General features: G+C 37.8%; 1 protein-coding gene across 1 annotated transcript in view; it reads right to left on the bottom strand.

Annotated features, from left to right (window-relative positions):
• Positions 1–16,408, bottom strand: part of nampt2 (nicotinamide phosphoribosyltransferase 2) — a 34,437-nt gene extending 18,029 nt beyond the window's left edge. The window contains exons 1-2 of the mRNA XM_084726029.1: positions 16,143–16,408; positions 4,459–4,594 (exon numbers count right to left, since the gene is read on the bottom strand). Of these exons, the coding sequence (XP_084582155.1) occupies positions 4,459–4,594; positions 16,143–16,190 (184 nt within the window). The 5' untranslated portion in view covers positions 16,191–16,408. The remainder of the gene's footprint in view (positions 1–4,458; positions 4,595–16,142) is intronic.
• Positions 16,409–16,614: the final 206 nt, after the last annotated feature.

Genomic DNA, 16,614 nt, shown 5'->3' with positions numbered 1-16,614 from the left:
AAAACGAATTTAGGTCAAACATAATTGATTCAATTCAATCACAATCAACTCACCTGTTTTTTTTTTTTCCCACACAGGTCAATTTAACTACACACAGTACCAATAAACAATTTTAATCCAGAGTTTAATTTAAATTAGGATCCCGGACGAGCCCCCATTCAGCTTTCATTATTCTTTTAGTCAGTGATTCAGTTACTGTTTCTTGTTTATTTCTACCTGTTTTATCAATAACTGCATCACAGAAAACTCCAGTGTAAACACAAGCTTGTGTCTGATTGGTATACAGGGATGGAAATTTATATACACACACTCACTCACAGTATGTGTGTATATGATTTTGATTGTCCCTGAGACAACAGGACACCTTTAATTTCAAGCGTTGCCTGATGTGTGACAACGTGTAATCTGCACAATTCTCAAAGCCGAATTTAATTACCACAGAGTCATTTGTCTTTGACATATCAGCTCAAAGCAAAACACCCTACTGAAACAATCTGTACATGGCCTCACAAATCTACATTACAGGTGTGCGGCACACATGCCTGAAGAAGGTGACTAAAGCTTTGGCTGATCAGAGGGCTAAAAACTGCTCTCTAGCCATAGTAGAAGACAACAGACTGAGAGAAATCATTCAAATTGTGTCTCCTGATGCAGTTTTAATAAGAATAAACACTTTGGAGGGTGGATATAGTTGAGCAAGCAAAGGATGTCACTCTCACAGGGGACTAGTGGACTAAAATTCAACTGGCACTTTAACATATAAGCCTGGGTTTTGTCATTATTTCTGAATGCATACAGAAATATGATTGTCATGTTTTTATTGTAAATCTGTAGTTCACAGGACAGACTATGTTCAAAGTTTACAACATGTACATGTATGTACAATATATACATTAATTCAGGGGTTTCACATAGGGGTGTAACAATTCACTCATGTGCCCGATGTATCGGACTTTAATGTGTAAGATACGAGTGCGTCGGTTTGGACGTCCCTGCATCGGTAGAAAGCTGAACATGAATCGGAAACAAATCGATGCAGCACTAGTGTATCGATTAGGGATGGGGCCGATCCGATCCAGTATCAGTATTGGGTTCCGATACCAATGTAATTCACGGATCAGAAATTTCCGATCCAACCTGCGGAGATTTCCAATCCACGAACCATGTCTGTGCTTTAATGTTGTCTGCTGAAATGACTCCACAAGTGATTCCCTGCCGGCTGCTCTCCTAGCTGGCTGCAAACTGTGGAATGAATTACCTGAATGGAGGCGTGTCTCAATGAGACACGGAATAATGAGACACGCCTCTGTTCAGGAAATCCATTCCACAGTTTGCAGCCAGCTAGCAGGCGAGCATTGAGCAGCACTGAGGCTAGCCAACTTTTCATCTCAACATGTCCGCTGTATGGAATTATTTTACACTAGAAACACCGCAAAGCAAGACAGCAACGTGCAACGTTTGCAAAGCCATTGTACCGAGAGGCGGAAGCTCTGTCGCGACCTACAATACAACGAACTTCATCAAACATTTGAAAAAGCACCACATAAAAGAGCTCGAGGATTTTTTAGCCAGGAGACAGAAAGACGAAAGGAGACGTCAGGAATCACTTCTGGAGTCATTCCAAAAACAAAGTAAACTTACACCAGACAATGTGAAAACTAAAAGGATTACTGATAGGGCTGCAACGGATCGCAGTTGATCCTCTACGGTTCAGCACGCTTTTGATCCACAGACCACATGTGAGCATCATAGTTTTACTGTCACTGTTACTTTTGTATAAGTTATAATACCAATGCAGAGTGGACAGATGCTGCTGTGTGCAGCGCATCTCTGATTTAAATGCCGTCACATTGTCTTGAGTGAAATCCAGACCATAACTTTTTCCACTGATGTAACTCTGCTATCACCAAAGAAACAGATCATAAAACTGTGATGTTCATTGAAACTTTGGTGATATCAGCTGTCTTAACTTCTACACAGCTCCTCTCTACTCACTGGTGATGATTGATTGATCATGACTTCTAACCAATCAGATGTGCTGCTGTAGGCGGGACATTGAACCAGACTACAGAACGTAGTCGTGTATTATACTGTACAGTGTATAATGATCTAATATATGTATAGTATATACATAGTACAGCACTGTATAAGTTTGACGTTTTTAATATTATTACCATTATCATTACTATTATCATTATTATTACGTTACATAACTATGGTGATAATTACAGACAGACAAAGATCAAAGACAAGTGCATTTTTAAAATAATGTAACCCTAATCCCACCACTTTTTTTCTTTTTTGCTGATCCGAAAAATGATCCGATCCGTGACTCAAAACTGTGATACGATCTGAACCGTGAGTTTTTTGATCCGTTGCACCCCTAATTACCGAGAAGTTGCTTGGACACCTGCTGCCGCGCTCACAAAACAAGCGCTCCCTCCTCCCTCTCCTCCTCTCCTCCTCTCCTCTTCATTTACTTTAAACAGACGGCACTGAAAACAGCGACAGAAGTGACATTGTACCACATCTCACCACCAAACTTTCATAACGTGCAAGTGGAGAATAAGTTTGGGTTTTATAAGAAAGATGAGAAACGCTGCAGCAGATCACTTATGCAAAACGTGTTGAGTACAGAGCCATGAGTCTGACCCACAGAGACGTCATGTCTCTGTGAGAACAGGTAACACAGAGCATCACTGTTCCTCCACACTGATCCAAACCACAGCACTCTTCATATGAAACAGAGCAACAGATCATCTTACTGCAGAAATACTAATATTTTAAATGTTTTAAATTTTCTCATTTATCTCATCTCATTTTCACATGAGACTCATAATAAGATGTTAACACCACTGTAATGTCTCCTTCTCTCTGTCTCTACTGTTGCTATATTTAGTAAAACTATCAGGATTTTTTGCCAACTAACAGCACTCTACATTTTAATTCAACTAATGCTGAATTTGTAAAGACTGACACATTGCATTGTCTTGTATTGCATCATATCGTATTGTGTCAGAGCTGAATTGTATCGAACCGAATCGTTGGCCACTTAAAGATTTATAAAATATATTGTATCGTTGAATATATATCAAGATACGTATCGAATCATCTCAGTCAGTGAGATACACACCCCTAGTTTCACATTTAAAATATCCATTATTGCAATCTTCAGTCTTAAGCAAAAAAAGTGATTAATCACAGTGAATTGTGTGATTAATGTAATTTTTCTCTTTAGTGCACACAGTGTAGCAGTATTATTACAAGGTCCTCTCACTAATACTATCTTTAATGTTCTATTGAAAAGCAAACTGCAGAATGACAAGCAACTGAAACAACTGCTTTGTTCATGTAATTTCTTTTTTCATAAGACTAGGATCTTCTTGTTTATCCTTCAGTGCACATTAAATGAAATAATCACTTCAAAAAAATTCAATAAACAATATGAGGGCTAGTAACAACTCATGATCACTGATAGATCTATGCAGCGGTTTGTGACCAGACTTAAAACTTGAAAGCTGTAAGTTTTGGCATGTTTTATGTTTTATTGTTTATTTCGTAGGTTAACTTGCTAATGTCCTGCTACCACAGGCTGGGGCGATGTTGGTCTAATGTTGTGTTTAGGGGCATTCAAGAGAAACTGGGTCAACATTTAAGCCTTATTTGAAGCCAACCAATTAATGAAAGTAGTAGTTTGAATTCTATTTTTTTTTCCATGATGGTTTTACTGAAAAGTCATACTGCAGCGCTAGCTGAGTTAGCTTTGTTGTTAGACGGAAGCCAGACAGTTCTGTATGTGTGCACTGCTAATGATTGTAATTTTCCTTGATAGACATGCCCTGAAGATAAAGTTATAGCTACATGTAAATTAAAAAAGGCAAACTGCAGAAATCAATGTGCAATAAGACTTGCTCAGGGCAATTAAACTGCCATGACAGGCAAATAAATCTAGCAACTCACTAAAAAAGAATTTAACTATTAAACTATTTGATTAAAAGTATTTTTTCATGGAAAGTGGCAGAAAATTCTATTTTTTGAACTCTCATATATGGAGATGGACGTCTTTCACTATTTTATGACAATTTATAGATGTTGCAGCTCTAGATTAAACACGACAATTAACTTTAGTCTTTGTTGTTATTTGATTATCTCTAAAAACTGTAATAACTTGTACAGGGGCGAGTAAGAAGTGAGTCCAGGCAGGCACATTTTTGACCCACTTGCCTGACCAGGCAAGTGGAAAAACACATTATCATTGAACCCTGCTAAATTACTTAATTTGTCATAAATGAAGTAATTTGCAAAAACAAACAACAGAATGGAGCTAATACTGCATACTGAACTGTTGAACCAACCTACACAACCCCAGCAATAAGTGTTCACACAGTCTTTTCGTCTTCCCTGAGTGTTTCTGTCAGTTCATTTCTCAGATCAGACAAGGAGAGGATATGAACGTACCTGTGAGGTACTTCTTCAGCAGATACTGTAGACCAAAGAACACCACTTCATTGAATTGGGAGCCTTTCTTGCGTCGACATTCAAAGTAGGAGTAGATTTTGCTGACATTTGGAGGGTACTGTTTGTAGTGTGTGATCTGAAAGACAAGAAACAGACAAAGTCAAACACAACCCACAAAGTTCAACTGATTAACTGAATCTAATTTAAATATGTTACAATGTCATTCTAATAATCACACTTCGTATGTGTGATGTTCATTTGTCAACTTCCAGTCTTCTCACACCAGACAGATTTATCTCTTACACCTTTTCCAAAATCAAATTCAAGCACTTTTCGCGCATTTTCAAGCTTTTGCGGCACCTCACAGCTGTGACTAAAGACAAATCTAAATACACTTCACATATAGCTCAAAATAATTAGGCTCTATTTCATTTCTGAACAACATTAAATCAGATGTTCTTGTCCTATAAACAAACAAAATTATTTTGTGAAAGAATTCTACAGAAGAGTGACAAATTAAATGAAAACACAGCAAAGATTCATGTTTCACCTTTCTGTAGCCAGCTACATTCAGCTACATTGAGGTCTCTACCTCAATGTACTCTGAGTTAAAATAAAGGTTGAATGAATGAATAACAGTCCTTTATAACATGGCCAATATACAATGATCACTCAAACAATTAATAGACAAATAACTTGTATTTTTTTCCCCTAGATTTTCTGTTTTCAAGCCAACACTCATTGAAACAGCAACCTCCCAGCATGCTGGTGTCAAGCAGGGCTTAAGCAGACTCAACTTCATTTTGTACAAAAGGTAAAAGCAATTATGCTTTGTGCCGACTTATTTTATTCCTTTATTTTAAAAGACTATTCACTCAGAGCGATTTATTATGAAAATAATGCCATTACAATTTCAAGCTGTTTACAGCACTTTATCCTAAATCCAAACACTGTTCAAACCTTGAAAACATTAAAATTCAAATGTTCAAGGATTTTCAGTGTCAATAAGAACCCTGTATGCTGTCAAACAGCATGAAATCAAATCACAGTCAGCACACTAATGACAAGCTGGAACCCGGAGGATTGTCTGCTCAACGTGACACTTGCGTGTACAGTAAACATGTTCACTGGAGCCATGTGGGGAGGAATGATGACAGCTTAAAGCACAAGTCTCTCTTTGTGCTCCTGCAGCACTAATTCAATAAAAAAACAGCAGCAGTCAGTCAGTCACTGGACAAACAGCTTCAAGATTCTTTTGCTTCATCCTGCCTCCTCTCTCCTTCACCCATCTCTGACATCAAGACGGGATTAGTAAAAGTGATTTACAGGTTCATAGTCACTCCATGTCTTATCTAGATATGTTACATATCATTAGACTTGGAATATATTAGGTTACTTAGACCCGCCCAGTGACATGACAAATATACATGTTGCCAGGGATGTAAGAAACATGGTGCTGGGACACCGTACTGATCGTGTATAGTTTATTTCTATTGATCTTGTTTATTAATGTTGTATATACTCAGTTTGATCCTGGTGGAAAAAGTATTTGGACCCCACACTTATCTGTCAGTGGAAATGGGGTGCTGTGTCCAAAAACTTAAAAATTTTCTGATGTCACCCTCAGAAAGTAATTTGTAAAGGTGAAGGTAAAAAGGGTAGTTTTATCCCTTAAACTGCTGTTAATAGGGATAGTTCACCCAAACATGAAAAATCAGTCATCATCTGCTCAGCCTCATGGCAGTTGAGGGTCAGGTTTTGGAATCTCCCAAACAATGGAAGTGAATGGTGACCAGTTTTCAAATGTAAAACGCAACTGAGAAAAAAAAAAAAAAGAAGAAGTAAAAAGCCTCTATGCTGCTTGTCTGGTGTCATCCAAGTCTCCTTAAGTCCCAGCATGCCATTTGCACACCATCACAACCCACCCACACAGTTCAGACAATGTGCATGTGAACATTGCTCAACTTTCAGGGCTTCAGGGGACTTGTACACAGCTGTGCCCAAACAATTACAATCGTAGTGAGAGCTCCATGGAAATTCACTACACCTTAAAAGAGGTGTGGTACTAACACATATATATTTCCTCTCTGTCCTCTACCAGCACGGTCGCCGTAATTCTTTATAACAAGCCAGAATTTGCCCAGCTGTCATACCATTTAATGTAAATAGTACATTCACACTCAAAACATGAATGATTCGGATATAAAAATCCAGTATGGAGCTTAAAATTACTTGACATGGCATTGGCATCCTGATTAATACACAATATACACTAATACAGACATGATTAATGTTATTATTATTATAATAATGGGGACATTTCATATTTATAAATATATGTTTGCAGGTAGGAAGCCATGATTTTGTTGTATTCAGTCAGGAATTCAAGTAATACATTAAATCAGTATAAAAAAAAATAGTTTTTTCTCTTTTTATGTTCTTTCTTGTGACCCCTGTGTACAAATTCTTATAAATAAAGGGGGCAAAATAAAGATGCATTTATTGACGGCCAGCTTCTAAAACAATGCACTTTACAGAGTGTCTCAAAAAACACTGAGTGTCTCCCATTGTTGGGTTGAACTACAACTTGGAATTTTATTTCCTGGCTCCAGTTCTTTCAGTATCCTAAAAAGCACATCCCAAAACTTGATGAGGGCTGGTGGGGTCAGACCATGGTTGCAGGAGAGCTGGATACAGCACTGGAGGCAGGCCTCTGTTCAATGACAAAAGTTGCTCCATGGTCCATGAGGCACTTCCAGTTTAGCCCTCCGCTAACTTGAATGGGAATAAAATGATTTTATTGGCTCTTCTAGACTTTCCACATTTTTGAAATAGATCACATCCTGGTCATTTTGCAGGGGTTGTGACTGTTTAACTGTTCTTACAGATCCTTCTTCACATTGCAAGCTAATGGGAAAAAGTCTTTTTGGGCTGCTGTGCATCATGTAACATCATCATTACACTGGCCACTATGTAAAATTTGCTTCAAGGCCTGGAGCTCTTCCTGGGGGCTTGGGAAGGACCCTGACAGAGACAAAACAGCGCTGAAGAATGAAAGAGTAGCAAAAAGAAGGTATGTGCACGCAGGCTGTCAGGAGAAGTTAACCTTCAAGGCTCTCTGCCAGAAAGCATCGTCAGAAAGCCTTAGGGTTAAGGGAAAGAAAACATCATGGTTTGGGTTAAATTAGCAATAGATGCTCATGCAGCTGCCTATTGCTATTGTTGATGTGTTTGTTTTTTTCTGTCTACCAAGGCAGTGTTCAATGGTGGTGCTTTTTTGTCACTTGCCTGGTTGGGCAGTTTGGGTCAGAAATCTACTTGACAAAGTCAATTTTTATTTGCCCATGTATAACTTGTTTTGTTAGTGGTAATTAAATAACACCAGAGGCTTAAGTTAAGTGTCAGGTTTAATCTAGGCCTGCAACATCTAGAAAATATCAGACAAATGCCCATCCCAGTCCAACTTGATGTGTTTAAATGTCTGTTAGTCAGACTAAAGTCCAAAGATATTCAGTTTGATATGACAAAAACCAAAAAAAAACAGGCAATATCCTTATTTGAGAGGCTAAAACAGCATTTTCTGCCATTTTGCATGGAACCATGTACCACTGTATGTACCACTTGCCTGTTTGGGCAAGTGAGTTGGCAGATTTACTTGCCTGACAAGACATTTTATTTACCCTTGGCAAGCAGTCAAGCCTTATTGTTGAGCCTACTAGGTGTTTTTACAACTTTTTGTATGTATATTTTTGTATAAAATGTTGTCTTTTATGGCTGCAGCATGGGTGAAAAGCCCAACACTAAATTCCCACTGTATGGGGCAATTAAGTTAATGTTAAATCTTGAATATCTGCCAGAAAGGGCTTTCTGGCAGGAAACCCCAAAGACTAACTTCTCCCATGTGCTGCACAGACCAGCATGATTATGGTATTAGCATGCGGTTAACAAACCAAATCCAGGGTATAGTGAAGTATTAAGAGCTGCAAGCAGCGAGGCACGAGGACATATCAGACTGAGTAAATTCCTCAGAAACTTAAGTATGGAGAGCTAAAGCTCCCAGCACGCTCACACTGTGCTGTGGCTGCATACTGGGCAGTGGTTAATTATTACTCAAGTTATATAACATAGAATTTCAGCTGAAAACAAAACACACAGTCAAGTCACATGCAGACTTGTGGCTGGTGCCAGAGTGAGAAAGCATGTAGTCATTTAGGCTACGCCGTAATCAGCGTCCTCGCTGCTCAAGAGAATCCAATTATACAAGAGGAGGTGATGAAATATGGGCCTGGAGGTGGTCGAATGTATACACACCAAACATAAGACAGACATATACTGTATGTAAGGAGGACAGAGAAGGTAAAGCATCTGCCAGGTATGTGGTAAAAGGTGAGTAAAAGTACAGGACAAAATTAAATTCTGAATTAGCCACAAGAGGAAAGTAGGGGGATCACCAAAGTTATTGGGATGGACTTGTACCAAATTTCATGGGATCATCCGTTCAATATTTTGTTGAGGTACTAGTACTGCATCTCAGGGTTCCCCAAGTGTGGGAAATCCTTGAAAATACTTGTTAAGGTGGTGTTTTTGGATAAAGTGCTTGAAACGGCTTGAAATTGTAATTACATTACTGTCATAATAAAACCACATAAAGGGTAAGCAGTAATAGGGTATTTTCAAATAGGGTGATGTTACATTAAAGCTGGCTATGAGTTTATTAAGCTGGTGAATTCACAGGCTAAATAACAGTTGATTTTCAGGAGCTGTGAGTATTTGGTTTCACCTCTGTGCAGAATGTGTGAGATTTTTAGGTGTAGCCTACTAGATTACTTCAGTGTTTAAGGTTAGTCTACTACTCACCTTTTGGTGTACGTCATTGTTAGGTCATAGTAAAGCAGTAAATTAGGACTGCACAATTAATCGCAATATGACCAAGTGCAATATCCAAATTGCAATTTTTTGACAAAGGAAAAATGTGTGAAAAAACAGCATTATCATGAAATACTGCAGAGATGACCTGGCCTAAAAAGAAAACATGTTTGGTTCAGATCCCAACAAATGTCACATGATCACGATTTTAATAGTTTTTTTTTTCTCAGTGAACATGAAAAGTGTAATGCAAAACTGACCATTCCCACTAATCGTATCACATATTGCAATTTCATTGCAACGTGACTTCTTTACCAAATAGTGCAGCCCTACAGTAAACTTGTCTAATAATAATTTTATATTTCTTTTTTTCATGAAACATAATTTTCATAATTTCTAACACAATAATAGCTGATTTAGTGTGATAAAGAAGTGAAATAATTATTTTGAGTATATATACGTTTATGAATATTACATTTCCCACAGCTGGAAAACCTTGAAAATGAACCTGGATTTTTGGGGTCAACACCAACATTGGGGAGTAAAAAAATTCTGATATTAATATATTGGCCAACATTTTTGATATAGAATATTAATATTTACATGAAGACACTGTAATGTAGAGCTGAACAATTTGGAAAAAATATCAAATTGTGATTATTTTGACTGATTTTGCAATTCCAACATGATTTGCGATATTGGAAGTAATGCTAATTTTTACACCATTATTCTCATTTTCATTTAAAACATATCATTATGGTGTGATTTTTGCAAGGATCTGCACCAAACAAGTCAAACAAACAAGTATGTGTAGGCCAGGAAATGACTGCAACACAACGATATTTAACTTAAAATTGTATTTCGACACACATTTTGCATTCAAAACATATTGCATCTCCTGCAATTTGAAAATTTACTGTGATTTTCATAAAATTTCAACTAATTGGTCAGCCCTCTTGTAATGTAATGGAGGCACTGTGTATTTTTCCAATTTAACAATAAACTGTATTGTCCAAAATAATATCAGGACAATGAAATAGTAAACTTTCACCCGTATTTTTAATTATTATAAGTAGCTATAAGACAAAAATACAGAAAAACATATTCAAATCTTCTTTATATATAATACATTAAAATTAATTACAACCAATTAAAATTTTAAAATACATTTTTAAGTAAATAAAAAAGCCCTGTATAATGATAATAACTGGTCTTGATTTCTCAAAAACTAAATGAAGAAAACAGATCAAATATATATGTAAAATGCTGCATATGAAGCTAACAAATAAAGAAGATCTGCATTATGTTCTGTAGAAAAAGGTTTATATACATATATAAGGTGCATATTGGACAACGATATTGCTGTGATAGACTAATATTGATCTAATAATATGAGCGGAGTGATATATCAGTCAGGCTCTAGGATTGACAGTGTCTCATTTCTGTGATTAAAATGTAATCATCTATGCAGAACTTAGTAAAAGTGAAGTAAAAAAAAGTTAGGGGGTATGTTATGTTAAGATGGTGAGTAAAAACTTTTTTAAATATCATGTACAGTGCTGCACTGTAAACCCAGTAACCCCAGTGGAGTTTCAGATGAGCTCATCACTATGTACCAAATCAGTTTCTATTATGTGATTCTGATGACAGACGCATTAGGAATCCTCTTGGCTGTTCTGCTGCTTTGGACCTGTTTTCAGGGCTCGTTGGAGCTCATAAAAAGGCTGCTCGGTCATCATGCAGACCTTTGCCATTTGCCTGCAGTGCAGACCTCTGAATGACATCTAACAGTGACATCTGACATTTAATTCTACTGAGCTGAGCATATGCTGCTGTATATACCAGCCCAGCCTGCCAGGCAGCGGGCAGACTCACAGCTGGGTTTAGGTTACGAGTTGACTGAAATGAAACTGAAAGCTAAACAGTCAGTGAAAGGTTGGGCTCTGTGATACTCACAACTGCACTGCATTGGGGAAAAAGAAACTATGCATTGCTGGCTGAATGAATCACCATGACTAGCACTTCAGAACTTGTCTTGATACATCCAAGTGGAGTCCAGGCACTCCCTCAACTGTCCTGGGCTTACATCTCAACAAAGAAAAAGTAGATTCTTTCTGCCATGTTCATCTCTTCAGATCAGACAAACTAAAAGCAACTTTTAACACTGTGTTCTTGTGTTTATTAAAAGCATCACATGGGCAGGATGTTTATCTATCAAACTATCAATCCATCAGTTTATCTATGTGGCAATCCAGTGTTTCCAGCTATTTTAAGTGAGAAATAGCTCAAGCCTGCAGGAAAAGTCACTGGATGATGACTGTCTTTATACTAATTTGAAAATTTATGCTGTCATGACTTCATTACATACACATACACACAAGATTTTAAAAAATCTAAACAAACTGTACATATCATTAGCCATTTTTTCCAAGCAGCTCCTCAAGTATGCATCTAAATTAGGGATGAAGTGATTACTGGTACCGTTTACTCACAATAAACCATGGTTAAATTCCCAACTGTTTAAATTCTAATTACCATTAAAGCTGTTTTTAACTGAATACTCAACTTGTGTCAGGTAAAGTTAACAGTCTCCCCGATGTAGGTGCAGAAACTTGGATTTGTTTTGTGTCAGTGAAAAAAAATCACATCGCAAAGGACATTTCAAATCAGTGAGAGGTTTTCATGTAAAACTTGGTGAAATGATTTCAGCGTGTCTTAGTACTTTTAATAATAATACTGATAACTGTGATCATTTTGGTCAATATAATCGTGATATGACATTTTCTGGATCAGTGATTGATCATTAAATATGCACATTGACAGCTCATTCATGTCTCGGTCTGGCTTATGATTGGTCCACTGAATGGTTGTCACAGTAACAACTTTGTAAAACCGCACTATTGACAAGGCAACTGCAGGGGATAGCAAGCAAGCAACCAGTGTTCATGCTTTTTCTTTTTTCCCCGATGACTTCTGATGCCTGTTCACGCACAAAAGATGAACTGTAATTCAGTGCACAGTCTGAACCAGACGTTTTCAGAGGGGGAGGTGGGCCTCCCCAGGGGATCTCCAAACAGTTTCAAGGGATATTCAGTAAGTGGAAGTGAAAAAATATCACATTAGTTATTATATTAGTTATCAACAGCAGATCACATAAAAAAGCTAAAATGTGTGACATTTGGTAAAAGAGATAATTCAGAGGGATTTTATCGATTTTACCAGTCAGAAACTAATAAATACCTCTTTTTTATGTACTTAATGTAGTCTGAAATTATATCAAATATTATATCAAATACTCAAACAGCAATATTAGGCTATCTTGGTTCATTATTTAGTGTCTACAGGATCAAATAACTTAACCATCATCCCATAGACATCCAAGAATTGAGCGAAGCTGAGCAAGTAAAGACAGGAGAGGGCTTCTTGTCTGTCTGTCTTTTTTTGATCATTTTGATGCAAAATAGCCACACCTGAATCAAGACTCTGATAAGCCCCTGCGTGGTCAATCATACTCTCACACAGCCAGACCTCTCTCCACATACACACATTCTACTATAGGAGAAAGAACCCCTTGCCTTGTTTGCTTTTTTCGTTTTAACCAATCACAAACGTCTTGGCAGCGCTAAGCCCACAATGCAGCGATGGTGCTGCGGCAAAATCATGTTGAGGGGGAACTTGTTTCGATGGAACATTTGTAAAATTACTACATCACTGGTAATAGCTGTTAGCCTGTGTATGTTCATACCGTTAGCATCCCAGGCACTAATTTGCCGTTTTCAGCATGCAGGTTTCAGCTCAGAGGTGGTTTTTGTTTCCCAGGGACTTTGAAAATGCAGATACCAGACGTCACGATACCACAGCCAATGGCAGGACTTATACCCGCAATGTGCATCCGGTGAGTCAGACTAGGTCACTGTGAAATAGCTCTGAAGTGTGAAGGCCCTTATTGGCTGTACTCGGACAGCAGGGCCATCATTTGAGAGTGCACAGACGCCATTTTGCCACAACACATTGCCACAACACAGCTAGTCCAAGCCCCAGAACATGCACACTGTGCATCTGGAGCATCACGCTGTAAAGTTACTGTCCTGAAAGTTGCCACCAAAGGCCTTGGTCAAATTCTTAGTCTTGTTTATTAAGCTAATTCTCTGAGCAGATATAACTTTATATAAACTAAGTCTGGTTTTTAATTTAACACTAAGAAAAGTTTGGGGAAACTTAGTTAAATAAAACAAAATGTATATGAAAATGCCTTTAAACTCAATAAAGTAAGATGGGGAGGACGGTGTTCTTATGGTAATAATAAAACTCAGTCAGACATGACATGGGCGTCAGTATAAATGTCTACAGATATCCCTCCTTGCCAAGTCATATCCTCTCAGATAAGGTTTAATGGATTAAATGAACTCTAACCCCTGTAACATGTGCTCCTTATTTTAACAATGTGTACGATGCAATAACCATAGAAGCTCATTTCCACCAATGTGATGAAAAGAAGAAGAAGATATATACATTGCATACTGAGTCGATATTTTGAGAACTACACAACCAAAATATGTAACTGGAGACATGTAACTGTGGTAACTTCAGCTGAGTATTAGCAAGAATCTGGCAATATGATACAAAAAAAAAAAATGATACAAGGGTTACGACTCAATATATTGCCATACTTTAAAGGACCAGTGTGTAATAATTACAGGAATTTATGTACATAAATGAGATATATTATATATAAGTATGTTATTTATTCTTATCAATCAACGTAAACTCATAATCTATATGTTCCCGTTACTTTAGAAATAGCCATTTATAGTTACATACTGTCGGGTCGCCTTACAGAGATCATCATCCTGCGCCGTCTACGGCAGCGCAGAGCGGACAAACTGCACTAACAGTGAGTCTTGGGAAGCCCATGGCGACCTACGTAGACGGCGCATCGTAAACACAGAAGTAGACGGGGAGGATTGCTGGCAGACCATTTAGCGTTGTGAACCTTGACTGGCACAGTTTTGACAAATGGAGGATCATACATACACTGTACCAGAACAAAAAGCAGCGGACAGTGAATCCCCGTCATCCAAGAAGCGGAGACGCAAAGAAAGTAAACGCAAGCATGACAGGAAAGGGCAAAAACACGAATCAACATCGGCATAGCGTTTACACGATGGAAATCGCTGAACAAACGTTTTCACAGTGACGCCGAGGTTGCCTGTTTTCTGCTGGACAGGTAATTCATCCTACACACATAACTGTGGTTTGTTGTGAGTCCGCTGACGGCCACCGTAGAGAGGGGGCGGTGTCGGGGTAAATCCTCTTAGTTGCAATCTAAGGTTTGAACGCTAGATGCCACTGGAAATCACACACTTCTCATTTAAGCAAGTTGATATATTGGTACTTTAAAATCTAATTTAAGGAAAACTGTCACAGTATAAAGTTACTTTTTCATGCAATCAGAACAGTAAAGATATGTAACACTGTTATCTAGCAGTTGGAGATAAAACACAACACAAAATGAACCACTGCCACCCACCTTTTCATTTATCACAATATCGCCACAGTGTTGTGAGAATTGATAGTGTCACGAAATATAATATTAAGATACTCGAGTGTGTCGATACTTTCTTACAGCTCATGTGGTAACCCGTGCCAACAATGAACAAATTTTAAAAAATATATTCTGTCTACCAAAGTGAAACCTTACTGACATTTAAACTGAAGCGTGACTGACATTACACCAGAGCTGCCTATGTTGTGTCGTTGTCATTACTTCTGCATTGCATTGTGTTATATTTATTCTGGTGTACTGCGCAGTCCTCGCAAACTGTAGCATTGTCCTGGAAATAGCCTAACATACTGAAAAAAAATCATACTGTTTAAGCGTACTAAAGAGAACATTGGTGTGGAATTTCAGACACAGCCTGAGTCGATATTTTGAGCTAGTAACTACTTATTTTCAGAAAATTTTACATCATTTGAATCACGTTTCTCATTATTTTTAGATACTAGGAATTGTATGCACTTTCCTTAATCAATCATTGGTAATATTAACAATCAATTAATTGATTAATCGTTAATAAAAGACATAAAAATGCCACTCATAACAAACAATGCCAAATGGATTTCCTCCTAAATCAAAGCATTGTTTCCATAGCAACATATTGCATATTCTGACACATATAAAGACATAAAGGCCTACATATTAAACTTATCATAATATGCGAAGCACACTCATTAAAATAATCTGTTACATATCATATCTTCATTTAATAACAATAGAGTGATTAAACATTACTGATCAATCAAATTCTTAATTGTTATCATGCCTATGAGAAACTAAATTATTTTGAGTTTTTTGTAACTAAATTGTTATTCTGAGAAAGTTTCGCATTATTTTGAAATACTATTTTGTTTTTCAGAAAGTGTATCATTATTTTGAGATGTTAAGTCATAAATTTGAAATGCTAACTATTTTTTGGGAATGTTTATCATTACTTTGAGATGCTAACTCATTATTTTGAGAAAGTGTTCCTTTAAAACACTTACAAAGTCCATGACTGATAACAACACTGTGCTGACCACGCAGGGCGGCTACGTAACTACTGGCGGTGTGTTACTTTCAGTTTTGAAACATTCATCTATTTCAACGTTGTAACGCAGTCAAAACATCCAACTGACCCATACTGAACCGGCTAACGTTATCCGTGATGTGTAGACTTCGGTATGTATGACTTCGGTTAGTCAAACTGAACGTGCTGAAAAGAAAACAGAACAGACCGAAGCAGAATGGAAACAGAAACAAGAAGAATGGGTCCACTCACCTTGTAAGAATCCGTTGCTAACAAAAAATTAAAATCCTGTGCTGCCATTGTCGCCGCGGATGAATGAATGGACGTAAACGTCTCTTCAGCGTCCGTGTCCTCTTTTAGCAACTAGACTAAAGCACAGAGCGACCCGGGTACAGAGCCAGTGAAGGCGGCAGAGGACAGAGGCCCTGACCGTCGAGTTCTGCTGATTTTCAGCTCTGTATTTTTCCGGCGAGCTGTAATTCACACGATTGAGCTTCTCTGGTGAAAGAAGCACAGCAGCAGACACTTTATAGGTGGGGGGTTGTTGTAAAGGGGCGGGATCCAGGGCGCATGGCCGGCCGCACGTCGTCCTCTCACCGCCTCTCTGACGTATGATGCATTCAGGTGCATATAGGAGTTTTCGGAAATAAATTATTCAGTCGATGAAATACCATTCTGAGAAGCACGAGTTACAGGAATTGGTACCTACCTTTCGAGGAAAATG

Source organism: Lutjanus erythropterus, chromosome 2 (genome assembly GCF_056507025.1).
Source record: "Lutjanus erythropterus isolate fLutEry1 chromosome 2, fLutEry1.hap2, whole genome shotgun sequence".
NCBI lineage: Eukaryota > Metazoa > Chordata > Actinopteri > Lutjaniformes > Lutjanidae > Lutjanus > Lutjanus erythropterus.
This window is presented reverse-complemented; position numbering and strand designations above follow the sequence as displayed.